The 26,904-nt window shown below is 41.8% G+C and overlaps 1 protein-coding gene and 1 long non-coding RNA gene across 6 annotated transcripts in view; one reads left to right on the top strand and one right to left on the bottom strand.

Moving 5' to 3' along the window:
• The window catches only part of LOC121830349 (uncharacterized), a 96,189-nt gene that overhangs the window by 58,619 nt on the left and 10,666 nt on the right, over positions 1-26,904 (top strand). Inside the window, exons 2-5 of one of the 3 annotated variants that reach the window (XR_013052388.1) lie at positions 6,320-6,460; positions 7,799-7,855; positions 17,637-19,417; positions 24,475-24,609. This is a non-coding gene — a long non-coding RNA (uncharacterized LOC121830349). The remainder of the gene's footprint in view (positions 1-6,319; positions 6,461-7,798; positions 7,856-17,636; positions 19,418-24,474; positions 24,610-26,904) is intronic. The other 2 variants (XR_013052389.1, XR_013052390.1) reach the window with 2 other exon arrangements.
• Positions 17,516-26,904, bottom strand: part of LOC102921075 (alcohol dehydrogenase 1-like) — a 33,734-nt gene continuing 24,345 nt past the window's right edge. For all 3 annotated transcript variants that reach the window (XM_076575051.1, XM_006970418.4, XM_076575052.1), the window contains 6 exons: positions 24,635-24,722; positions 24,303-24,522; positions 23,888-24,148; positions 22,793-22,928; positions 18,632-18,770; positions 17,516-17,742 (listed from right to left, as the gene is read on the bottom strand). In XM_076575051.1, the coding sequence (XP_076431166.1) occupies positions 17,718-17,742; positions 18,632-18,770; positions 22,793-22,928; positions 23,888-24,148; positions 24,303-24,522; positions 24,635-24,722 (869 nt within the window). In that variant the 3' untranslated portion in view covers positions 17,516-17,717. The remainder of the gene's footprint in view (positions 17,743-18,631; positions 18,771-22,792; positions 22,929-23,887; positions 24,149-24,302; positions 24,523-24,634; positions 24,723-26,904) is intronic.

The following is a 26,904-nucleotide window of genomic DNA, read 5'->3' as shown; positions in this document are numbered from 1 at the left end:
TGGCTGTATCCCTGAACACACAGAGATCTATGGGATTATGGGCGTGTGCCACCACTGCCACACTCTTGCTATGGCTCTAATAGCTCTGACCCCCGGACAACTTTATTTATTAACATACAATCAAAATCACATTTCAGTACAATTAGATTACCACCACATTTCCCCTTTTCTATTTTAATAAAAAGAAAAAAAGCAAAAGGTTATAACTAACAAAAGAAAAACTATATACAAAAGTACAATAACTATATACAATATATACAAGTAATAAATACCTAACCAGGTATTTGACAAATCAGAGAAAATAATTCCATTATCTATCCTATTTTGGTAATTCCAAGATGTATCTAATGTACTTTCTATCCTAATTAATTTTCAACTATAACTAACTAATCTTCAACCATAACTAACTAATCTTCAACTCCCTCAGAGACCCAAGAAGGGAATAATGTTAGCTAACAAAAATAAAAACAGGAAGTGCATGCAAGCAACTTCTAAAAAATTTGTGAGTTGACAGAAACAGCCAGCTGCCTGGGCAGTCACCTGAGGTTTCTCCGCAGTGTTGGGGCATCATCTTCAGCCTATAGGCTTAGTGTATCTGACAGACTCATTTGTGATGTAGGATGTACACAAGGAAAGGGGAAGTGCTGTGGGATGGCCTGTATGTCAAATCTGTTGCTCTGATTGTCAATAAAAAAAACACTGATTGGCCAGTGGCCAGGCAGGAAGTAGGTGGGACAAGGAGAGAGGAGAATTCTGGGAAGTGGAAAGCTGAGGCAGAGAGACACTGCCAGCTGCCGCCATGACCAGCAGCATGTGAAGACACCGGTAAGCCACCAGCCACGTGGCAAGGTATAGATTTATGGAAATGGATTAATTTAAGATATATGAACAGTTAGCAAGAAGCCTGCCACGGCCATACAGTTTGTAAGCAATATAAGTCTCTGTGTTTACTTGGTTGGGTCTGAGCAGCTGTGGGACTGCCGGGTGACAAAGATTTGTCCTGACTGTGGGCAAGGCAGGAAAACTCTAGCTACATAAGGGTATTGAAAAGAAACAGTCTTTTAAATCAATAACTATGAGAGGCCATCCTTTTGGTAACAGAGTAGGCAAAGGAATCCCAGATTGTAGAGAGCCCATAGGCTGCATTACTTTGTTAATTGCTCTAAGGTCTGTTACCACTCTCCATTTACCAGATTTCTTTTTAATAACAAATACAGGAGAATTCCAAGGGCTGGTTGATTCTTCAATATGCTGAGCATTTAACTGTTCTTCTACCAGCTCTTCTAAAGCCTGGAGTTTCTCTGTTGTTAAGGGCCATTGCTGAACCCATTCAGGCTTGTCTGTTAACCATTTTAAAGGTAGAGCTGTTGGTGTCTTTGGAAGATCATGAGTTGTTGTGCCCTGTTCTTGTATAATATGGATGGCTGGTGACCACTCATTAGAATAATATCTTCTAATATTTCTCTCAGAAACATGTGCTAGTTTATGATTTTTTTCTGAGATTGGGGGAATGTTAATCTGAGTATTCCATTGTTGCAACAAGTCTCGACCCCACAGGTTCATAGTTATGTTAGCCACATATGGTTTTAATTTTCCTCTCTGTCCTTCTGGACCTATACATTTGAGCCATCTCACACTCTGTTTCACCTGAGATAATGTCCCAATTCCTAACAGTTGAACGTTTACCTCCTGAAGAGGCCAAGTTGGATGCCAAAATTCTGGTGCAATTATGGTAAAGTCCGCACCTGTGTCTACCAGACCAGACAACAAAACACCATTTATTTTTATTGTTAATTTTGGTCTTTGTTCATTAATAGAAGTTTGCCAAAATTTTTTCTTTATGTTTTCTCCTGAATTTTCTATTCTCTCTTTTTCATCATCCTGACCTGCATGATTTATTCCAATAGGCATTTGGTTATTTAATTGCTCTGAGCAGGGGTTTCCTCTACAGCTGCAGGAAAGGTTTGAACTGGATTTGCTAAGGGGGCCTGCATGAGGCCCTCTGGGAGTTTCCCAAAGACTGAGGCAAAGGATTACCCTGTCTGTTTTTTGTTGATCTACATTCGTTGGTCCAGTGTTTTCCCTTACCACACCTTCTGCATACTCCAGAAGGAAGGGGCATTCTGTTGCCATTGTTCCTTGAAGAAACAGTGTTTCTAGGAATGACCTGTTTATAGATCCTTTTCAAATGTCCTTGTTTTCCACATCCAAAACATCTAACATTCCTCAAACTTTTTGAAATTGCTTCTCCTACCCACATATCATCATGCTCATCAGCCTCAACATTAACTGTCTCTAATCCAATCTTCCAAAGGTGCAGATCTTGCCTTTAACAGCCTGATTATTCTTTTGCATGCTCCATTCGCATCCTCAAAGGCCAAAGATTCAATTATTACCTTACTAGCTTCTGAATCCAGGACCATTCTCTTTACTGCTGAAGCCAGTCTTTGTAAAAAAATCTGTGAAAGATTCTTTTGGGCCTTGCATAACCTTTGTAAATGACTCAGTTATTTTTCCTGGTTCCTCAACTCTGTCCCATGCATTCAAGCCTGCCGTTCAACATAAAATTAGGGTTTGGACATCATATAAACATTGTATTTGTACTGAAGCATATTGGCCTTCTCCAATAAGCTGATTCTGGCAGACTTGTATTCCTTTATCCCTCCATTGTTTTTCTATGTTTTTAGCCTCATCCTTGAACCAAGTTAGCCACTGAAGCCTTTGGGAGGGTTCAAGAACAGCTTATGCCAGCTTCCGCCAGTCCTGTGGTACAATCCTATTATATGTTGACCAAGAGTTTAACATTTGCTTTACATATGGGAAATGCATGCCATAAGATATTATTGCCTCCTTAAACCTTTGTAAATCCAACATTTCAATTGGAGCCCAAACATTTTGCATAGTCATTTGATTAGGCAACTGTTGTACGGTTACAGGATAAATTAAGAGTGACTGTGTGAAAACAGGCTTTCTTTCTGTAACCTTATGATCCAAACTTGAAACAACTTCACTGTTAATTTCTTCTGTCTGAATTTTTACAGGTTTAACAAGTTTTTCTAAAGCTGTCATCCTGGCACTTAAATTGACTATCTTTTTATATGGTAAAATGAGGATAAGCATAGTAATAAACTGCATAATTCGATCAATATTAATCTTCTCATAAAGTTGTTCCATTGTCAGACTGCCTAAAATTTCAAACAAAACCCAATTTTCTTCCAATGTACACTGCACATAAAACCCATTTTTTTTTTAATGTGGAAAAATTTCTCTTTTTAATAGTTTCCTTTAAAATATCTGATATGTTGTGACTTACCAAGTCTGCGTAGAATAGTAGAAATCCGAGGGAATTTCAAAACAGCCACCTAGTGTCCGAGGTGTGGAGAGAGAGAGAGAGAGAGAGAGAGAGAGAGAGAGAGAGAGAGAGAGAAGAGAGAAGAGAGAAGAGAGAAGAGAGAAGAGAGAAGAGAGAAGAGAGAAGAGAGAAGAGAGAAGAGAGAAGAGAGAAGAGAGAAGAGAGAGAACAAGAAAGTGTAGCTGGCTAAAGCTTAAATCCAGCCACGTGTTCCCTCTTGAGCCGAGTCAAGGCTTGGCTCTGGCTTCCTTAAGCTCCGACCACATGAGTTGGCTTTACAGGCAGGGGCCCTGTTCGGCAGGGCAGGCTGAGTTGTTTGTAGCACCAGCTTTAAACAAGTAGCTCATGGTTAGTCTGGCCTGAGGCCAAGTCGACCTGGGCCCAGGCTAGGGAGCCGACTGCCCTTGTGGGAAACCAGACCTGCTGCCAAAGCCAAGCTGTTTTTAATGGATTCTTGTCACGTTGGGCGCCAGATGTAGATGTAACCAACCGTCTTATTAAATAAGAAACACAGAACCAATGTAAAGAAGAAAGCCAAGAGGTCAGAGCTCAGAGCTAAAACCTTACCCTTCCTCCTGTGGTGGTCCTACCTCTCAGAAAAAAGAGACCTACTTCCTGTGTGTTTGTCTTGATATAGTCTTTCTGTTCTGCCTTCTCATTGGTTGCAAACCCAAATACGTGACTGCCTCGTCACTGCCTGTAAGTACAGCCCTCCAGGTCTTAAAGGCGCGAGTCTCTAATGCTGGCTGTATCCCTGAACACACAGAGACTTACCTAGCTCTGTCTACCAAGTGCTGGGATTAAAGGCGTGCGCCGCCGCTGCCGCCGCCGCCGCCGCCGCCGCCGCCGCCACGCTCTTGCTATGGCTCTAATAGCTCTGACCCCCCGGGGAACTTTATTTATTAACATACAATTAAAATCACATTTCAGTACAAATAAAATACCACCATATATCTAAACTTAAAAAAATTGTTATGTGGTTGTCCCCATAAGCATCATGGCCAGTTGGTAAACTGGCAGGGAACAACCCGTGTGGGTGAGTTTAAGAATAAAACCCAAGTCAGCACGACTTTAGCCAGTGCTGGGTCAAAAACTTCTGGAGTCTGACCAGGTGGTTTACTTCTCCTAAACGTTTAAAGTCAAGAAAACTTTAGAAAAAAGTTCCCACTCAATGGTGATCATAGCAAAGCTTTAGGTTTGGCTGCTGGAAACTTTCTTGTAAACTACATCTCTGTAACAAAGCAGTTGTGACCTTCACCATAAGAATGGGTGTTCTATTAACAGATAAAGTGCTCAGAATAAGGCCCTAGGTTGGAAGGATTTGTAAGCATAAAGATGGGTTCTATTGATTGCGAATGCCAAGTATATAGCACCTCTTTCATAACGATGAGTTCTGTTCACTGAGAGACAAAGCTCAGGATTAGGGCCTAAACAATGCTCAGGATTTTGAAGGAGGATTCAGCTGAAGGCTAGTGTCATAGAATAGCAAAAGATCACCAGGTTGTTAGACAACATTCACTCCAGCCTTCTGGGTGAACAGGAGTCAGTTCCTTCCCTTGAAGAATTTTAAAAGTCTACATGTTTAACAATTCTGGTTTCTCTAGTGTTGTGGTTTTCAACCTGTGGGTCATGACACTTTGGAGGGTCACATATCAAATATCCTGCATAAACCGGGTGGTGGTGGTGCACACCTTTAATCCCAGCACTCAGGAGGCAGAACCAGGTGGATCCCTGTGAGTTTGAGGTCAGCCTGGTCTACAGAGCAAGATCCAGGACATCTTGAAAAAGTCAATGTATATATAGCTCACTCTATAGCAGTGAGCTTTTCTAGCCTTTATCATCTGTGTTCAGTATACTGTAGTCCTTCCTTCCTTCCTTCCTTCCTTCCTTCCTTCCTTCCTTCCTTCCTTCCTTCCTTCCTTCCTTCCTCCCTTCCTCCCTCCCTCCCTCCCTCCCTCCCTCCCTCCCTCCCTCCCTTTCTTCTTCCCTCCTGTTGTATGTATTGCACATGCATGTACTCGTGTACCATGATGAATGAATGGAAGTCACAGGACAACTAGCAAGGGTCAGTTCTCTCCCTCCAACCCACGTTGATTGAACTCAGTTCCAGCTTGGTGGCAAGCATCTTTCTTGTAGATTGATCATCTTGGTGCATTATATTCTAATTTTGCCATCTTCTACAAAATGTTTTCTTCCACAAATACATGATACAGCTCAGAATCATGTGGAGCATTCAATTGTCATGTCCCATCTGTGTCTTTTAATTTCATAGGAAATTGTGAGTAGTTTTTAGATTCTCTTTACCTTTCATGCCATTGACATTTTTCAAGTAAACACACCATTATTTTTATCCAAATTTCTCTTCAAAATAGGAATTTAGCTTCAATAACTTTAAGATATATATATATATATATATATATATATATATATATATATATATATATATATATTAAGAACCAAGAGCATTTTGATGATTTAGTAAAGAATTGTAGGCTGTTTTTTATGAGATACCTTCCTAAGAACCGATGCTTGGCATTGATTCTATTTGTTTTGTTTTTTTCAGACAGGATTTCTCTGTGTGATAGTCCTGGCTGTCCTGAAACTCACTCTGTAGACCTGTTTGGCCTGGAATTCACAGAAATCTGCTTTCCTCTGCCTCATGAGTGTGGGGATTAAAGGCATATACCACCACACATTGACTCTATACATTTTTGCCTCAGGCAAAGCATCCTTAGATATGTATATATATTTCCATTTGGGCAGGTGTATACTTTTGCAACAGGAAGAAATAGTGTTAGGGAATCTGGCTGTAGCTTGTAACAATTAGCCAAAGCAAAATGCAAGATTCTCACTGGTGTAGAAGGAATTCATTATAGTTTACAGCCAGTGGCTAGATGAAAGGGGGGTATAGAATAAAGGTATGGTTGAGCTGGAGAGATCTCAGTCAGTAAAGAACTTGCCTTACAGGTGTGAGACCTGGGTTTGATTCCTAGAAGCCATGTTCTAGGCCCATGCTGGCCATGGTGGCATTTGCTTGTGATCTCAGCCCTGGAGTGGCAGAGACAGAGGCTCCCTGTGGTTCACCGACCAGCTAGCCTGGTCTCCCTGGTGAGTCTAGACCAATGGGAGACCCTACCTCAAGGTCAAGGGGGTGAGCAGTGTTCCAGAAGATGACACTTGACATTGTCCTCTGTCCTCCAGCTGCACACGTGTGTGTGCCCACACCACTTCCCCACCGGGCACATACACACTCACACATGTGTGCCCACACCACTTCCCCCACCAGGCACACACACACTCACACATGTGTGTTCACACTACTTCCCCCACCGGGCACACACACACTCACACATGAGTGCCCATACCACTTCCCCACTGGGCACACACACACTCACACATGTGTGCCCACATCACTTCCCCACTGGGCACACACACACTCACACATGAGTGCCCACACCACTTCCTTCATCAGGCACACACATACACATGTGTGCCCACACCACTTCCCCACTGGGCACACACACACACACTCACACATGTGTGCCCACACCACTTCTCCACCGGGCACATACACACTCACACATGTGTGCCCACATCACTTCCCCACTGGGCACACACACACTCACACATGAGTGCCCACACCACTTCCTTCATCAGGCACACACATACACATGTGTGCCCACACCACTTCCCCACTGGGCACACACACACACACTCACACATGTGTGCCCACACCACTTCTCCACCGGGCACATACACACTCACACATGTGTGTTCACACTACTTCCCCCATCAGGCACACACACACTTACACATGTGTGTTCACACCACTTCCCCCACTGGACACACACACACACACACACACACACACACACTCACACATGTGTGTTTACACCACTTCCCCCATCAGGCACACACACACTCACACATGTGTGCCCACACCACTTCCCCACTGGGCACACACACACTCACACATGTGTGCCCACACCACTTCCCCCACCAGGCACACACACACTCACACATGAGTGCCCACACTACTTCCCCCATCAGGCACACACACACTCACACATGTGTGTTCACACCACTTCCCCCACCAGGCACACACACACTCACACATGAGTGCCCACACCACTTCCCCACCGGGCACACACACACTCACACATGCATTAAAAGAATGACATCATTGTTCATAACACAGAGGGATCTTGGGGGCGGGCATAGCAGCAGTAGTAGGACTCAGAGAAGAGCACAGGGAAACTGTAGACCAGGCCTGATGAGCTGGGATGGGGAAAAGGCCAAGGGACAATTCTGTGAAGGACTGGGACCCGGGGAAAATCAAACCCTTTCCTGATTTTAAGCACTATCAACACATGAACTCTGCGGTGTGTCAAGGTTCTATGTGTCAAGGTTCTGTCACTTGCCAATATTATTTCATTTTCTTAATAGATTTGCAGAGAGGCTAAGAAAATGTGAAGAAATGGAAAACATTTTGAAGAGCAAGAGGTAAGCTCTTCAGAGAATGTCTCCATGGATACTCTTTAGTTCTTGCCTTATTTTCTGAAGCTGCACATCAGTTTCTCCCTCATGCCTGTCCCAGTCATCCTCTGTAGCAATCTGCCAGTACCCTTGAGAAACCAAGCTTAGAAGTGTCACTCACTGGATCTTCCTGTTCCTTCAAGATCAGTCCTCTAAGTCCATGTCGCCTGGCTGGCAGTTCTGGTGACTTCCCCAAAACTCCAGCCAAAATAGCAGTAGAATTTCAGGGTAAGATTCAGAGTCTAATATTAAATTCTATCTAATCCATGTATCTACCACATGCTTGCCTATCATTCATGTATGTATGTATATATGTATGTATGTATCTACCTATCATCTATTTATCTGTGTATGTACGTATGTGTCTGTCTGTCTATCTATCTATCTATCTATCTATCTATCTATCTATCTATCTATCGATCATCTATCTATCTATCTATCTATCTATCTATCTATCTATCTATCTATCTATCTATCTCTATCTATCTATCATCTATCTATCTGTCTATCTATCTGTCTATCTATCTATCTATCTATCTATCTATCTATCTATCTATCTATCATCTATTTACTTAGTATCTATCTAGCACAGTACAATTTGTGGAGCGGTAGCTCTATGGTCCTGGTCCAAAGGTTCTAGGACTGTGTCTTCTATGTTGGTTCTTCTGGGTAATGTTTCTCCCAAATTAAAGACTAATCTTTTTTTTTTTTTTTTGGTTTTGTCACTTGTCATACATACATAGTTATACATGTGCTTGTAACCCAAGGGTAGTCATTAATTCATAGAGAATGTATGATATAAAACTACATGGAAGAAAAGAGAGGTCAGTTTACTACGTAAGTAACATGAAGCCACTATGTGGCTTCCATAATTCTGTAAGTCATTCTGTTCAGGTTAAATGATTTTTCTCTCTTGTGCCATCCAGAATGTTGAGAATTCAGTGGCAGGTCTCTGATTCCCAGAAAACAGACTCTGAAGTACCCGTTCTGGCAAGGACTCTATTGAGTTCCTATCCAAGGACCTTTGTTCCTGCCGTCTCAGTCTTAAGGGAAAAGAGAAGCTGTGTCTCTCTTGAGGGTTACTTTTATAATGGGATTGGTTCATATTATAAATTGTTTGCTGTTTAGCTAATTCATATAGATAAAAGTGTTGCTTGCTTTTGTTTAGTAAGACCTACCTATCTGTCATAGTACGAGGCATTTCATACGTAAAATGTTTGTTTAGTGAAGCAACGGTTTGAAGTCTGTTTGATTACAAAGTTCACATCTATCATCAGCTACTGCTTTGGCAGTTTCAATTGTTTGATAAAATTTGGACTCTGTAATTTTCCTTCTCTTGCTTTTGTTACCCCATGAAGCCATGGCCTCAAATTAAACATTTTCTTTTATTGGTTGCCTTGGTCATTTTAAGTATTACAGTTCTGAGGGTAAAGGTATCTCTAACGCATGTGTTACAGCTCTGAGGGGAGATGTATCCTGGAGGTTGGGAGCCAAAAAATACTCCAAAGTCACACTGCAAATAAACCTCACCCAAGAGATTTACTGGGAAAAACATGGGAGTGGGAGGCAGGCTGATACAGGGTTTCTTGGGGACAGAATTTTCCATGGTGTAGATTTCTAGCATGGGGAATGGTGGGATTTTAAGTCCTGAGCTTAGGGACTAGAATTGGTGTGATTTCAAGCCCAGAATTGACCCAGGCCTTTTACCCTATAGTCGTGGTCTGTTATCACAAAATAGAAAATGAACTAATCAGAGAGCAGCTTTGTAAATAGCCTGCTCACTGCACATGCGTTAGTTTTTCTGGGTGCCCTGTTTTTTGGCTTCCTTGGTCTGCGATTCCATGTTTTTTTCTGCCAAACTATGCTGCTGTGGTCACTAGGACTCAGTAGGGTATTTTGGAATATAATGGCTCCTGTTTTGTGCTTTTTGATCAGGATTACTTGTCTATTTACATTTTTTGTGGTTCCATACAGATTTAAAGGCTGTTTTCCTAGGTCTGTGAGGAATGTTATTAGTATCCTGTTAAGATTGCACTGAATCTGTAGATCTCTTTGGGTAGTATGAGCATTTTCAACAATATGGGTTCATGAACAGAATGTTTTTCTATTTTTTTGTGTCTTCAGTTTCTATCATCAATGTTTTATACATGTATACATAAAATGTTTGTATATATTTAAATATGTATATTTTGGAGACATGATTTCATCATAATGAAATTATGTTGAACTTGCTATGAGTACCAGGCTAACCCCAGACTCACATAGGTTGGCCCTCCTTGGCCACCAAGGTGCTTGGATTAAAGAAGCACACCACTGTACTCTGCAGTGTTTCACAGTTTTTATTATAGAGATCTTTCACCTTTGTTCCTAGTTACTAATTTATCTGCAAGATCAATCTCACTCTAACTGTGAGATTGCTTCCTTGATTTCGATATCAGATAACTTGCCATTGCTATGTACCCACACTATTGATTGTTGTGTGTTGGTTTTGTGACCTGAAAGTTTGCTAAGTTGTTTATCAGCTCCAGTAGCTTCTCTGGTGGGAGTTCTTATTTTTGTGGACAATACACAGAGCTTCATGTGCAGATCCATACAGTGTGGGAAGGATTCAGTGGGTGAGGACACGTGGGTCCGGAGGTAAAGACAGCTGTGCCAATGGAGCAACTTGGTGTGCCTTCATCTGCAGAGTGTGCCATTGGGTGGTTCAAATCAACCTTCACATAGCTGTGAAAGGGAGGCTGGTCCTGCTGGCACTGGGTCATGTGAGAGTAACTTTGATGGTGTGGTCAGGTGAGAAGCCTGACACAAGGTTGTTTCTGAGTGAGTCAAAGACAAGAAAACAGAAAAGTGTTGTGTGACTGATTCTTCTAAATCACAATAATACAGAGAATCCAAGTTAGCAATGAAATACTGCAGCTCTTGTAATTAAGGTAACAGGACACAGCGGATACAAAAAAACCCCACACAAAACAAAACAAAACAAAAAACCTAAAGAAAAGAAAGAAAGGAAGGAAAAGAAAACATTGAGGATGTTCTGAAGCAACGTGCTTTGGATGCAAATTCTCATGTTTAAGACCTGTAAGCTAGAGTCTCTTTCCTTGAGGTTGGGTAAAAAGTGAGCAGATTAAGAAACTGCAAGAACACTAAATAAAATAACATATAGTTCTCAGGGTAATAAAGTAGGTGAGGAGTTTTAAACTGTGAGAAGTGATGATGTCATTTATGGTTAGTTTCTACTGGGGAGATTAAAGAGGTGTCAGAATTAGGAATCTTAAAGACAGTCCCCACACAGAAATAAAACAATGACAACAATGGCCTCTTTGTAAAATGAACTCAATTTTTCTTGTCCTATTCTATTCTATTATTCTGGGGAGGAGTGGAGGGTAGACGTGAGCTAAGGTGTGCATAAGGAAGTCAGAGGACAGCCTTGTGGAGTCAGTTCTCTCCTTCCATCTTTAAGTGACTGCTGGGGATTAGATGTTCACCTTGTGGCAAGTGCTTTTTACCCGCAGAGCTCTGTAAGCTGTTTTCTTCAGCTCTGTAAACTATGTTCCTAAAGTTGGACCATAACTTCATGGGATGACACCTTTAGTTCTGTGTTGTATAAAAATAATGCTAAGAAAAAATAATGCTAAGATATTTACTACCTTAATACTTACAGGATCATGTATTTTATACGTCAGCAATAAAGCCACATTCAGAGGGCAGGGGAGGCTCTGAGCTCCTCAGAGATTCTTTGTGCAGCAATTGTAGCAGTGACAAGCTGTCTGTCCTCACCACCCCCCCACACAGATTAAAATCGACTTTTACCATTGCCCGTTTTTCATGAGCCGAATTGCTTCATTGACCTTATCGAGAGTCAGGGTGTGGGTAATCAGTGGATCTAGGTTAAACTTCTTTGCCGTATAGTCAGAAACCAGCTTAGGGATTTCCTCCTTGGTTTTCCAGCCTGGAAATACACAAAAGAACACAGACTTATGAAAGATTCTACCCATGAGATTTCAGTATAAAAGAGGTTTCTCATGTTTGGTGCTGGGGTTTTTGTTAGTCTGTGATTCTTGTGGGGAGCATTGTCAGCCCAAGTGGTTTAATTTCTTTTAAGATATTTGTGTTTTAAAGATACCTTGATATCTTCCCTTAAGATATTTATATCTTAGCTTCTTTTAAGATATGTATGTGTGCATGTATATACATATGTGTGTATTATATATACATATATAATACATGTATATCACACACAAACATGTATATACATACTGAAGAACCAGCCTGCCTCCATCTTAGGCTCAAAAGCCATCTTATAGTGGAGACAAACTAGGTTCATTCCTGTTTATGATGAAATCTGTTTCTCAAGGATTGAGCTATGCCCCACCTGTAACCTTACTTACAAATGGTTCTGAACTGCCTGTTCCAGAAATGGCAATCATCTTTGTTTTAAAAAGTTAATAACTATCTTGCAACTCTACCTTTGTTTCAAAAGGGTGGTTATGGCTACCTTGTTATGACCACCTTGTGATCATGTCTTTGTTTCAGGAGGTCGTTATGACCAACTTGTTATGCTTATGTTCTGCTCCTGTAACCCCACCTATTTTGACCACCAAATGCCCCATTTGGAAATCCCCTACCCCTGAGCTATAAAAACCTTGTCTTCCTCACATCCAATGCTGACCTCTCAAATTCTACCTTAGGGGGAGGCAGCCCGTGTACATGAATAAAAAAAAATCTTGCTTTAATTAATTTGGCCATGATGATTTAGGTAAGTGATCTTTCTCCTCCCATCTTTGGGATTAATTTTATATTTATATATATATATATAATAATTATAATTATATATATTATAATTTTAGGTAAATATGAAATAATATGATAACTTGAGGCTTTATTAGACAGCCTTGATATTATTTATCCCTCCTTCTCCTTCTGCATTGACCTCCTTTCCACCTCCCCAGTTGGAGACCCCAGCCTTTTACTCCATTTACCACTTTGTATCACATGTATTCTGCTCTTCACCTCCCAAGCCCCCAAACCCCTTATGATCCCTTTACATTTTTTCTTTTCTGTGGTTACTCCATGCTGTGTATACACATCTGAAGATTTTAAAGAGACGTATCTTAGTTACTTTTCTATTGCTGTGACATATAAGGCAACTTATAAAAGAAAGCATTTAATTTTGGGCTCATAGTTCCAGAGAATTAAAGTATGGCAGCAGGCAGGCAGGCATGGTGCTGGAGCAGTAGCTGAGAGCTCACCTGTTAATCTGCAAGCAGCAGGCAAGCAAGGGAACTGAGAATAGTACATCTTTTGAAACTACTCCCAGTGACACACCTCTTAATCCTTTCCAAAGAATTCTCACTGGGGACCAAGTATTCAAATATATAACCCTATGGGACCCATTCTCATCCAAACAACCACAGAACAACAACAGATGAGAGAGAACATGTGGTGTTTGCTATTTGTGTCTGGATTACCTCACTCAATGTGATCTCTTCCAGGTCTACACATTTACCTGCAAATTTCAAGATTTCATTTTTAATTATAGCTGAATAGTATTTCATTATATATATGTATCACCTTTTATACCTATTCATCTATTGAAGAACACTTAGTTTGTCTCAATTTCCTGGATATTGTGAATAGAGCAGCTACGAACATTGCTGAGCAAGTATCTGTGAAGTATGATGTTGAGTCCTTTGGGCATATGCCAGGAATGGTATAGCTTTATTAGGTCATGTGGTAGATTTATTTTTAGTTTTTTTTTGAGGATTCTCCATACTGATTTCCACGGTGGCTTCACCAATTTGCAGTCTCACTAACAGTGAACGAGGGTTCTCCAATCTCCACAACAAAAGCCAGCATTTGTTGTCAGCTGCTGATCTTGGCTATTCTGACCTGGATGATGTGGTGGTTTGAAGAGGTATGGCCCCATAGACTCATGTGTTTGAATGCTTAGCACACAGGGAGTGGTCCTATTAGGAGGTGTGGCCTTGTTGGAGTAGGTGTGGCCTTGTTGGAGGAAGTGTGTCACTATAGGGGCAAACTTTGAGGTCTCAGATTCTTAGGCCCAGACGCAGGGACACACAGTTCTTTTCCTGTTACCTGCAGATCAGGATGTAGAACTCTCAGCTCCTTCTCTAGCACCATGTCTGCCTGCATGCTGCCATGGTTCCCACCATGATGATAATGGACTAAACCTCTGAAACTGTAAACTTGAGACATAGTGGGGAAAACTACTCTCAGGGTGAAACCAAGGAAGCCCCTCTAATAGTACAAAGATTGATCCCAAGCCCAAATATCATCAATTAACAAGAATATTGTAGTCATCAAGAGGAGGGACCTTACCACCAAACTGAGAAACACAAATGTAAGAAAAGAGAACATGTCTAGGGGGGGAAAACTGCCATCTGGTGCTCCAGCTGGTGCTACCATTGATAACTAAATATCCTCAGCTTTCATATATTTGGGGGAAAATGGAAACATTTAACTACAGATGACTGGCTTAATTTTCCACAGAGAATTGAAGTCCTTGAAAGAAGGTACATTTGTCTTCAAGATGCTGAAGGCTACTTGACCTGTCTAGTTTTAGTCCACAATTATCTATAAGACAAATAAATTAGTCCAAATTTTTGAATTTGCTAAGACTTGCTTTGTGGCCTAAAGTATAAATTATTTTAAACAAAGTTCCTTAGGCTGTTGAGAATTATGTGTTTCCGAAGCTGCTGGAAGGAATACTCCAGATATCTGTTAAGTCCAACTTGTTTATGATGCCGTTTGACTCTGAAGTTTCATTGCTTATTTCTTATGTCTAGATGATGATTTATTAGAGTAGGCTATTGAATGTACCTACTGTTATTGTATTGGAATCCATCCCTTTGTGTCCATTAGTATTGGTTTTATGAAATTGAGTGCTTGTGTTACTTTTCTCATTGTTATGACTGAAGCGATTTTTCAAAGAAAGATCTTATTTTGGCTCCTGGTCTGAGAGTACATGGTGAGTCAAGGGTGTCATGTCTGTGGGAATGTGAGGTCACATCACATCAACAGTCAGGAGGCAGAGAGAGAGATGGCCATGTTCAGCACTCAGTCTTCTTTTTTCCCGATTTGACTCAGTTCTCAAGACTCCAGTGAAGTAGAACAGGGTGTAGAATGAGAAGGCCTCATGCTAATCCTTAGAAAAAGTAGTGTATTAAAAAAAAAAAAAACAATTGGCAAAGATGACTGGAGCACACCTCCTGCTTATTGGGATAGAGATTGACTAACGACAGCCATCAGAAGAGGCACAGGGTACTCCAGAGTGTGTGCAGGTGACCTATGGCTCATTACAACACTAAAACACACATCCCTGGGAGGATTGAAGATGATAATGACACATGAAATGCATGAAGCTGTGTGCAGAAGGCATGTGATAGTATCTATCACATGTGCAAGGTAGCCTGAGATAAGTAGATGAGCCAAAACGTTGTGCCATGTGATATAAAATTTTGCCCCCATCCTTTGTACAGTGATCATATTTAAACCATACAGAGAAAAGCAGGACTAAGAACTTACTGGACACACCAAACCAAGGAGAGGTTGTAACTCCTTCATTTGAGTCCCATAAAGAGATAGGCACCTAGCATTAAGATGACTGGCAGTGGTTAGGGAATATTATTTTAAGGTGTGTTACTTTTGTTTATGTTGCATTTGTTTAACTCTGTGAAGCTGTGTTACTGTGCCTGTCTGGAACACCTGATGGGCTAATAAAGAGCTGAGTGGCCAATATCAAGGCAGAAGAAAGGATAGGCCTGGCAGGCAGAGAGAATAGAAAGGAGGAGAAATGCTGGAGGAGAAGGAAGAAGGAGCAAGAGAAGGAGGAGGACTCTAGGAGTCAGCCACCCAGCTACATAGTAAGACATGGAGTAAGAGAAAGATTTACAGAAGTAAGAGAATGGGAAAAGCCCAGAGCCAAAAGGTAGATGGGATAATTTAAAGTTAAGAAAAGCTGGCAAGAAACAAGCCAAGCTAAGGCCAGGAATTTATAATTAAGAATAAGCCTCCCTGTGTGATTCATTTGGGAGCTAGATAGCGGGCTCCCCAAAAGAGCAAAAACAACAGGCAGTGGTGGTGCACACCTTTAATCCCAGCACTTTGGAGGCAGAGGCAGGTGAATCTCTGAGTTTGAGGCCAGTTGGTCTAAAGAGTGAGTTCCAGCACAGCTATACAGGAAAACCCTGTCTCTAAAAATAAAAACCAAAAAAAAAAAAAAAAAAAAGATGGAGAGATCTCTCACTGACCACCTAGGATGTGCATCAAGAGACTGACAGGCAGGTAGTTCACAACTGTCTCAGGACCTTCAGCTCAGCCTAATCTCTATTGTTGGTGTGACATACTCAAACTGTCACTGTTCATCTACCTGTTTACTTGCCTAGACCTGCCATCTACCCATCTACTCATTTATTCATCTGGACCTAGTTCTGCCCTTTTGTCTCTATAGCTGGTCTCAACTCTGAGCCTGAAGCCTGACTCTACAACAGCCTTGGTAGACTCTTTAGCACAGTGATTCTCAACCTGTGGGTAGTGACCTCTTTGGCGGTCAAGTGACCTTTTCACAGAGGTTGCCTAAGATCATCTGCATATTAGATATTTACATTATGATTCACAACAGTAGCAAAATTATAGTTATGAAGCATTGGTGAAAATAATTTTTTGGTTGGGGAACTGTATTAAAGGGTCTCAGCATTAGGAAGGTTGAGAACCACTGCTTTAGCAGAAGCAACAGCCCAAGTTGGTTCATTGTCAGTACAGATTGATTTCTACCAGTTTTCCTGCTTCCTAGGACTTCTCAAACCTCTTGAAGTCTGCTGTGACCCCTTAACTCACAAGACTTATTCTATAACTTACATATATCATGCATATATAGAAATAATTGCTGTGTGGTGTGTAATATGTGATCTGAGTGGTAATAGTAAATAAGATTGTAATTAAAGTATCGCTGCTCACCTCTGCCAAGATTATCATGAAAAGTTGATGTAACTGACAAATTGCTGCCATTGAAACTATGGCCCCTTGTGAGTTTATTGTTACTACATTCTGCATTGTGCAAAGATGAACATGTACTTATCTCTGTTTCTGACATAATGTGCCCAGGATTTTTGTTGGTGGATGTTTCTGTCCTACCAGCCCCTCCCAAATAACCATACAGAGACTTATTGTTAATTATAAATGTTTGGCTAATAGCTTAGGCTTGTTACTAAATAGCTCTTATAACTTAAATTAACCCATATTTCTTGTCTATGTACGATCATGTGGCTTGGTACTTTTTTTTTTCTCTTCACGTCTCCTGGTGACTTCTCCCTTTTTCCTCCCAGTGTTCTCCCAGTCTGGCTCTCTAGCTTTACCTCTTCCTGCCTCGCTATCAGATAGTTAGCTCTTTATCAAACCAATGAGGGCAATACATCTTCACAGTATACAAAAGGATTATTCCACAGCCTGTTTTTCTGAAACAGTCAGTTGAGCATATAGAATGGCAGAGAACACACTCTAAATAGGTTTTAAATATATACAGGTTGGCCCTAGTCCTATACAAAATAAAGCAAAGTTAAAGTGGTACTGTAAGTGTGGACACATATATTTTCAGTAACCAACTCCTGCTTCTTTTCCTTTGATGTTTAGTCTGAATTTATTCAAAATTCATGAGTTTTGAAATAGTTAATTTGATTGTTTAATTTGTTAAAATTGTGTATGTGTGTCTTTCCAATTTTGGTCTCCATAGGTTGCAATTTAATCTTCAAGGAGGTAAAGAAGCACCACAGAGCCCTGCTGAGGATGCTAATGTGCCGCCATTGTCAGGGTCTTAGAACGTGAGGACGCAGCGGATGCTGAAACACAAAAGAGTAAATGCTGAGATGACTAACTTGTCTCTGCTTATGGACGAGGCACAAGGCAATTACAGCACATACATCCCCTTCTCCCAACTCTGCCCTTTTTACAGACACTGAAAATATCTGCAATCAAGGCTAGCAGAGAACAGCCAATCATGAGATCAGAACGGAGCAACGAGAACCAGACAGTATGGCAGCAGACAGCCCTGAGGAGTCAGTCACCTCAGTTATGGGTGCCCTTCACTCTGGGACCTCTCAGCACTCCTCAGGTGGCCACTCACTAGTCTGGTGGGAACTGCAGCAGTAATTCCACAGCACTGTTCTGTTTTTAGGGTGAAAGGCTGTGTGAAGACAATCACTGGGTTGCATTTTGAATGGAAATGTCGGTCTTTTTGTTGTTGTTGTTGTTTTCTTGTCAACTTGTGGTGCTCTGCTCTTATTACTACCAAATGAGAGTCATCAGGAAGAGTGATGTACATTGTGCTTTCTATATTAGCAAGTTCCCTGGTACATAAAGCATTCTAAATGCACCATTCTAAAACATCCAGATTAAAGAATTCTGCTTATCAATTCATCTTTTTATGTGTTTGTTCTTTTAGGCAAAAACTTATTCCTGAGCAATTCCCACACTCGAGTTGTTGCAGTTGATACTGGTGTTAGAAATAGAAATGCGATAGTCAAGAATTTATCAGACAAACTAATTACCATTTACATGTCACACGATGGTAGTAGAGGGTAAAATGGGAGCATGGACTTGTCATAAAATTTTGACCGAAATGTCACCACACCCAGGAATGTCTTATACACACACACACACACACACACACACACACACACACACACACACACATACACACACACTCACCCCATTTGCACAAATACTTACCAGTTTTCTTCTCGTAACAATTTGAACCCTTCATTGACTTTTTCAAAAGGCAGCTTGTGGGTTATAAGAACATCTGTGTTGATTTTTTTTTGTAAGTAGTCAGTTACTAGTTTAGGGATGCCATCTCTGGTTTTATACCCTGTGGAAGGAAAAGACTAAAGTAATCGGATGTGAAAAATATCAGAGCTGACAGAAGGTTCCAGTGAACTGTCTATTTATATAATTATCAAAGCCAGTCATTCATTGGTCCTTTTCCTAAGTGTCAAAGCAAGCAGTTTGCTGCATAGCAGAATCCAGTCACTGGCAGAATTGTGATTACCAGGCCTATAGAAGAGCCCTATGCCTATGCTCTCATGGCTATAACCATAACCACACGCCTAAAGCTCTCGTTTGTCCTCCGGGCACTCACCATTTCCTGCAGGACCCACTGGCTGGCTGACCTGGATTACCAATCTCCTTTGATCTAAGGCAGGGTGTGTTAATGCACATAAAAACAGCTGGGATTGAAGGTCATGGGAAGTGGTTAGTGTCCTGGAAAGTGGGCGGATGGGCTGTGATCACGATTGCATTGAGTCTATTACTTCTTTTCTTTCACAGAGGAAGAGGAAATACTATCACAGTCTCATTTGAGATCATACACCCAAGGACCTAAGGATTTGCAGAAGGCCTCACCTCCAGAACTTCTCAGTAGCACCATTCTGGGCACCTCTAACCTACAGACCGGGGAGATCTTCAACATCTATACCACAGAAACAATACAATATCTGATGATTGCATAATTGGTTGGTATGTAGGGTTTTCACTAACCTAAAACCCTGTTAGCGTAACACTGAATAAAGGGCAACCTTTGCAGCGGATTCTCTCATCCATAACAAAATAATTCTTTTTAGGGGACTAGTTTTATTAGTTGGTAAGTATGAGACAACCAACTGTGAGTATCTAGTATGCCTCTCCAGCATGCTAGCAAGCCTTTACACATGCACACACACTTGGTGTCATAAATAGATGAAGAGAAGCACAGGAAGAAGGCACACACGGTATATGGGAATAAGGTGCTTGCAAATTTCCACTTTGAGATTGGAGTAGCTGGTCAAAATAAAGGCAAAACATTGAGGTCTGGGGATCTGACAACCAGGCAAAGGTTGGTCAATTCAGGTACCTGGAGCTAAACACATTCAATTTTCCAGCAGTTGTGTGGAATCCTGGGGTCCTTCTAAAAGCATGGAAGAGCCTCTAAGGTGGCTTAGTGTCCGACAAGAAAGAAACCATAAAACTTGCAGTATGTCAGCCTCATAAGACAAAGGTGGCAAAGTCTCTTGTCTAGGAACAGGAAGAGAGATTGGGACCAATGGCTCAGTGATGGGGGACCAATGGCTCAGTGATGGGGGACCAATGGCTCAGTGATGGGGGACCAATGGCTCAGTGATTGGGGACCAATGGCTCAGTGATGGGGGACCAATGGCTCAGTGATGGCTCAGCAGGCAAACCGCCCCCCCCCCCCCCCCGCACTGTTTATTTCTCAGCTTCTATCTTGCTGTATGGGGACTGTTCTTGCTGCAGACAATGTAATCCTTTGTGCTGAACCAGTAGGCTGTGCTTGATAGCCCTTAGCCGCCACAGACATGGCTCATCACCTTATGGCAGAGGTCATCTTGGCTATACAAAGCCCATCTCCTCCTAGTTGATGTGCGTTTGTTTCTTTTTCCTGTTGCTCTGATAAAAATATCCTGACACTGGTTGGAGAGATGACTCAGTGGCCAAGAGCACTTGTTTCTCTTCCAGATGACCTGGGTCCAATTCCCAGCACCCATATGGTCATTCACAACCATCTGTAACTTCCGCCCCAGGGGATCCAATACCCTCTTCTAACCTTTGAGGGCACCAGGCACACAAGTGATGTAGATACATACATGCAGGCAAAATACTCACACATAAGAGAAAAAATATCTTGACAAAAGCAAAACAAACTTCTTTTTCATGAACGTTAACCAAACACACACACACACACACACACACACACACACACACACACACACACACACACACTTTGGCAGCAACAGAAAATGGACAAAGATGGATAGTTAGCTAGAAAGAAAAAGCTGAGTCATTTGTGTTCAGTCATTCTCTGCCTTCAGTTACTTCTTAAACAGCTTAGTTTGGGGAGCTTTACACAAGTTGGATAATTCTCGAATTTCTGAAAGAGGAAACTTCCGTAGTGGAAGGCTGGTTGATGGAAATGCTCTCCCTGTTATGTGATTAGGTGGGTAGTAGTCCAACTTCATATTCAGCTTACACAAAAGCGTGTCAAGGAATAATCTAGAAGGCCCCAGACCTTCCCCAAACAAGCATTCACTGCCACCAAAGCCCGCACCTCATGTTTTCTTGGGTCGTGGGCTGCTGTTGAAAACATATCAACTGATGACTCATTTTTTTTTGCTCATTTTGTGTCACCTTCTTTGCCGAATTCTTACCTTGCATGTTTTTCATTTAGTTTTAACTATTAGATAAGAAAAACTATTGCTCACCCTTGTTTTCAGCTGGTAGGGCTGGGTTTAAGGAATAACTTGCTTAAAGGTAATGCCCATTGAGAACTCTGACTGCAAAAGTCAAGTTTTCAGATCCATGCCTTAAATTAACCAATCATCAATTAGTCATTAATCACCAATCACCAATAATCAGTCATTAATCTTGCTTAAGCGTTCTGGATAAGGACAGGGCGTACGATAATATGATCTGTGCTGTCTAATAACAAGCCGATGCTAGTCATATGTGGCTGCTTGCATTTATTTACTTATTTTTTAGGCATGGTCTCATTATGTTGCCCTGCCTTGCCCTGGAACTCACTATGCAGATCAGGCTAGCCTTGAACTCATAAAAATCCACTTCCCTCTGCCTTCCTAGCTCTTGGATTAAGTCATGTGCCACCACATCTGTTGTGGAATATTATTTTAGCTAGGCAAAGATGTGTTACATTTATTTTACCTTACCTGCCTAAGGCACCGGATTGGTTTAATAAAGAGCTAGGTAGAGAAAGGATAGGTGGGGTTGGTGGGCAGAGAGAATAAATAGGAGGAGACATTTAGGCTCAAGAGAGGAACAGAGAAGAAGGAAGAGGAAAGAACGAGAGGAAGAGAGAGAGGCATGCTTGGATCCAGAAGCCAGGCAGCTGCCAGCCAGACATGAGAAGCAGAGAAAGTAAGATATACAGAAATAAAGGGAAAAAAAAAGGTAGAAGAAGAGAAACATGTTAATTTAAGTTAAAAGAGCTAGCCAGAAACAAGCCTAAGCAAGGCTGAGCATTCAAAGCTAACAGGAAGTCTCTGTGTCATGATTTGGGAGTTGGTTGGTGCCCCCCAAAAAGAAAGCCTGCTCCACACATCCACCACCGCGGTTTGGATTTAAGTAGAGTAAAATTAAACAGAACTGACTTGTCAGTCTTCCAGTCCCACTAGCCATATTCTGAGTTTTTAAAAGTCACATATGACTAGAAGTCACTTCATTAGACAGTGAGGCCTCAGAATATTTAATGCTGTACAGGTTCCGTGGGGCTGGCTAGTTCTGGAAGCACACTGGGTATGACTGTGAGGTGATGGAATAGATTCTGAAGGTGTTTAGGGAAGAGAGATTGGAATGTGGGCTCACACTGTAATTGTGTGTTTAGTTTTAAAATAGAAACGTAGAATGATTATTAGAGTGAGAACTCAGGGTGGGGGGGGCAAATCAGTGATACGCTCGTCTAGTCTTAACCTGTATGGGGGAGTGGTCCATATACCACCCATGGTTTGCCACCAAGTACAGAAGGTCTGCGTCCCAGTGGGTACCTTATGGATCTTATCAGTGTGAAACTAGTGACCTGTTTGCTTCTACAGAGAACATGCTACTTTCGGGAAGATAGTCTCGTGCTTTCATGGAAGTTGGAGAGGGGATAGTGTCTGGCTATGTGTGCCTGACTGCCTGGAACTCACTTGAGTCTAGGCTGGCCTCGACCGACCTTGTGATACTTTCCCTGCATCTGCATCCCAAGTGCTGAGAATGCGGCCCACCTTTCCATTTCTCGATACACTGTCCTCTGTTTCCTCCTATCTTCCCTCCCTGTTTCCCTCCAAGGAGCCTTCAGGGCACTTAGGGTTCTGGGAAGAGGAAGGAAACAGAAAGGCCTACCTCCCATGACAGAAGACTTCAAGGTTCTCCCGGGGAGAAGCTCGGCTGGGTCGAATGAGAGCTGTGACCCTGAGGGAGCTACTCCCATAATCACGCACACCCCGTAGCTCATCACGCATGACTTCAAAGCTGCGACCTAAATGCAGAAACAGAAGGGTTAATGTCTCAATAGCTCTACATGTAACTTGTGAGTGGCCTGGGAGAAATGAAGATCTTCTGAAGAGGCCCTTGTGACTCTCAATCTGACCGGTAGACTATTGAAACATGCAACCTCAAAGAAATGGATATTTTTCCAATGAACCTCATGCTAGGAGAGAAAAGGGCACCAGTCAGTGTGGGAACTTGTCTGCTGGAGAAAGACCTCGCACAGTCCTAACCGCTTGCTAGCCTGCCTCCCAGGGTGAGACCGAAGCCCAGACAAGAACTGGCTGAGGGCAGGTTGGGAACAAACCTTGACCATGACTGCTCAGATGCATGCATCTGTTTAAACTTTGCTCTCACTTCAGGACCTGTAGAAGATGGACTTGGGGGTTTCACTGGGTCCTTTGTGCCTCTTCCCAATATGGCCACATTGATTAAATCTTTTTTTTTTTGCTTTCTGCTTTTAGTTTGGCTTTTTAAAATTGGCTTATTGGGGGGGGGCAGGCCTTACTTGTGGGGCGGGCTGTGTTCTCTAAATTCAATAACAATGCTAATATGTACTTTCAGGGAGTATGTGGGAGACATACTATGATCAAACAGCACAGAGAATGTTTAACTATGGCATCTAGAGTAAGCTGTTTAAATTCAACTAAGATTAGGATTTTCAGTCTTTAAGCTGAAGCTAGTGTTATTTATTAGCTACAAAGAGGGATCTATGAATTAAATGGGATAGAATAGGATAATAGCTCAGAAGAGTGCAAGGCATATCAATGTGCTCAAAAAGGCTAGGTAAAAATTCATAGCACTTTATCAGGACTGGAGGTATAGAATTGTGCTCAGCATGCTGGAGGCCCTTGGTTCAATTTGCAGCAATCCTTCCAAATAAAACAAATGGCAGTAAATTCCTGACTTTCAGAAGTTAATGTGTTCCCAAATTGTGCTCAAGACACATACCATGGTTTCAATGAGGCCGATGGCCTCGAACGCAAAGTCAGCACCAATTCCAGTCATTTCCATCACCACCTCCTGGACGGGTTTCTTGAGCTTGTTAGGGTTGAGACAATCAGTGACACCCAAGGCTCTTGCCCGGGGAAACTTCTGCTCATTGATGTCAACCCCGATGATTCTAGAAGCACCAGAGGCTTTGCAGGCCATGACAATGGCAGAGCCGATCCCTCCGAGTCCAAACACCACACAGGTGGAGCCAGGGGTGACCTGCAGATTCAGAGGCGATTTTGTGTTAGTAGGAAATGGAGAAGGGTGGGAAGCGCCTGTGGTTTTGTCCATGATGGAAAGAGCCTTCCGGCTGTGTGGCTCCCTGTTTACTGTGTGGACGGTCACTGAAAACAACTCAGAAATGTGTTCTTACCTGTGCTGTATTAAACACAGCTCCAAAGCCTGTCGGCACCTCACAGCCTAAGACACAGACTTTATCCATAGGAGCGGCATCATCAATCTTCGCCAGGGCAATTTCATCTGCCACAGTATATTCTGTGAATGTGCTGGTCCCGTAAAGATGATAGATTTTCTTCCCTCTGCAGGTAAATCTGCTGGTTCCATCCAACATTAATCCGGTTGGAGAGAGAATACTGCTCCCCAGACAGAGCAACAAAGAAGAGAAATGAAAAGACATTACCAGAGTTGTGTCAACCCCTGTACCCAGGAAAGCACGTGAGGTGAGAAGTCAAAATTGAAACTAACTTCTCTTTCTTACAGAAGTTGCCCTTAGGGTGGAGGCAATAGACACATTCTCTACATTCCGGAAGAGGCAACGTTAAGACTTTATCTCCTGAGGAGAAAGAATAAAGAAAGTTATGGCCAGCTCAGGGGAAACACGAAATACAGTAAATACCTCTGGGAACTGTTTATAGTGGATGTCATCAATTTGCTACAGAAGGGTTATGGCATGGTATTTGGAGTTAATTATCATTCCACTATGGGATCAAATTTTTTTTTACTATAAATAGACCTGCAAGATTAAAAAAAAAAAAGAATTCAGGTATTTGCAACTCATGGCATTGAAGGAAAGAGGTGGCCACGTCTAAGAGAAACATCTTGTGGTAGATGAGGCTTGTCTGTCTGGCTAAGAGTAACATCTGTACTTGTGGTAGATGAGGCTTGTCTGTCTGGCTAAGAGTAACATCTGTATTTGTGGTAGATGAGGCTTGTCTGTCTGGCTAAGAGTAACATCTGTATTTGTGGTAGATGAGGCTTGTCTGTCTGGCTAAGAGTAACATCTGTACTTGTGGTAGATGAGGCTTGTCTGTTTGGCTAAGAGTAACATCTGTATTTGTGGTAGATGAGACTTGTCTGTTTGGCTCAGTGTTCCAGGAGAAAAGTAGAATCTGTCTTTATTGACATTTGGAAGAATGAATCATACATGAGCTAAATTAGAATCAGTACTTATTATGAGGTGTTTTTATTATTATGCTGGAACTTGAGGGAAGGAAGGCAGCCTGTGCCCTTAATCCTGCTCTGCCTTTAAGTAGCTAAATAAGTCAAACAAGGGAATTGATCTTTTTCAGAGCACCTATCTCTTCAGAGGTGATTGAGATCAGTCTGTGCCCTGTCCTGAGTCACATCATATTGTGTAAAACAGTGCTTTTCAGATTGATTGCCCTGAAAGACTTAACTTTACAAGTAACTTTTAACTCCGTTTTGAGAAAGGAGGGTGATGACTGCTCCTAGGACACCATCTGGAGATCTCACCCCCAAAGCCTCTGCTTGTTTGAATTTCTTGCAGTTTTCCACCATTGCCTCTTAGGTCCCTTGAAACTCCTTGCCTTTGTAACCTACATATACACCTATTCTGTAGTCCCTACCCTCAACATACAAACTGATGTATTTACTGTGTGATGTGTAACATGTGGTCAGGGTTAATATTAGTAATTAGGATGGGAATGAAACAACTCGTGCTTGCCAGTGCTTGAGATCAAGGCGATCTGGAATGTCTGGCAAATCATTGCCAGCAAAACTGCTGTACCGGGTGAATGTACTGTTATTCAGTACATTCTGACATCATGGAAGAACACAAATATGTTCACCCATATTTAATGCTCATGATATACATAAAAAACCCAAAAAAATCTATGACAAATTCTTGTTAGAATAATGTGATATTGCTGGGCATTGGTGGCGCATGCCTTTAATCCCAGCACTCGGGAGGCAGAGCCAGGCGGATCTCTGTGAGTTCGAGGCCAGCCTGGGCTACCAAGTGAGCTCCAGGAAAGGCGCAAAGCTACACAGAGAAACCCTGTCTCGAAAAACCAAAAAAAAAAAAAAAAAAAAAAAAAAGAATAATGTGATATTATCAAGTGTTTGAAACATGAAGGTCTGTAGTTTGGGGAAAGTAAATACAAATTCTAGAAGAAACTCTTATGCATGATACTACTTTGTACAATTGAAAAGATTAGTGCATACACACACATGTGTGTGTGTGTAGAAAAGGGCTCATATTTTGTGTTTAACAATATTGTGATACAGTGTATATATTGTAATTCTTAGTTTAATTTTGAGTCGATTGGTGTGGGATAATATCTATAGAAAAGAGTGGATAAGAATTCTTCTTTTTAGACCCTTGTAGTCAAACATAAAATTGGAAGAATACGATATTCTATTTTTCCATGCTGGGAATTGAGCACAACCTTGTGCTGTGGGATGTCTTTTTGTATGCTGTGAATATGTGTTGCTCCGATTGGTTGATAAATAAAGCTGCATTGGCTTATGGAAGGCAGCTTAGAGGCAGGTGGGAAATCCAAGCAGATATGCAGAGAAGAAAAGGAAAGAGAGGAGAGATGCCAGCCTGCTGCCCAAGGAGCACCATGCCAGTAGACTGGTAACCCCACAGCCACATGGCAAAACAAAGATAAATAGAAATGGGTTAATTTAAGATGAAAGAGCTAGCTTGCAAGAAGCCTGCCATAGGCCATACAATTGGTAATTAGTATGAAACCTCTGAATGATTATTTTAT

Source organism: Peromyscus maniculatus, chromosome 6, assembly GCF_049852395.1.
Source record: "Peromyscus maniculatus bairdii isolate BWxNUB_F1_BW_parent chromosome 6, HU_Pman_BW_mat_3.1, whole genome shotgun sequence".
Lineage (NCBI taxonomy): Eukaryota > Metazoa > Chordata > Mammalia > Rodentia > Cricetidae > Peromyscus > Peromyscus maniculatus.
The sequence above is the reverse complement of the archived record's forward strand: the minus strand, read 5'-3'. Positions and strand labels throughout refer to the sequence as shown.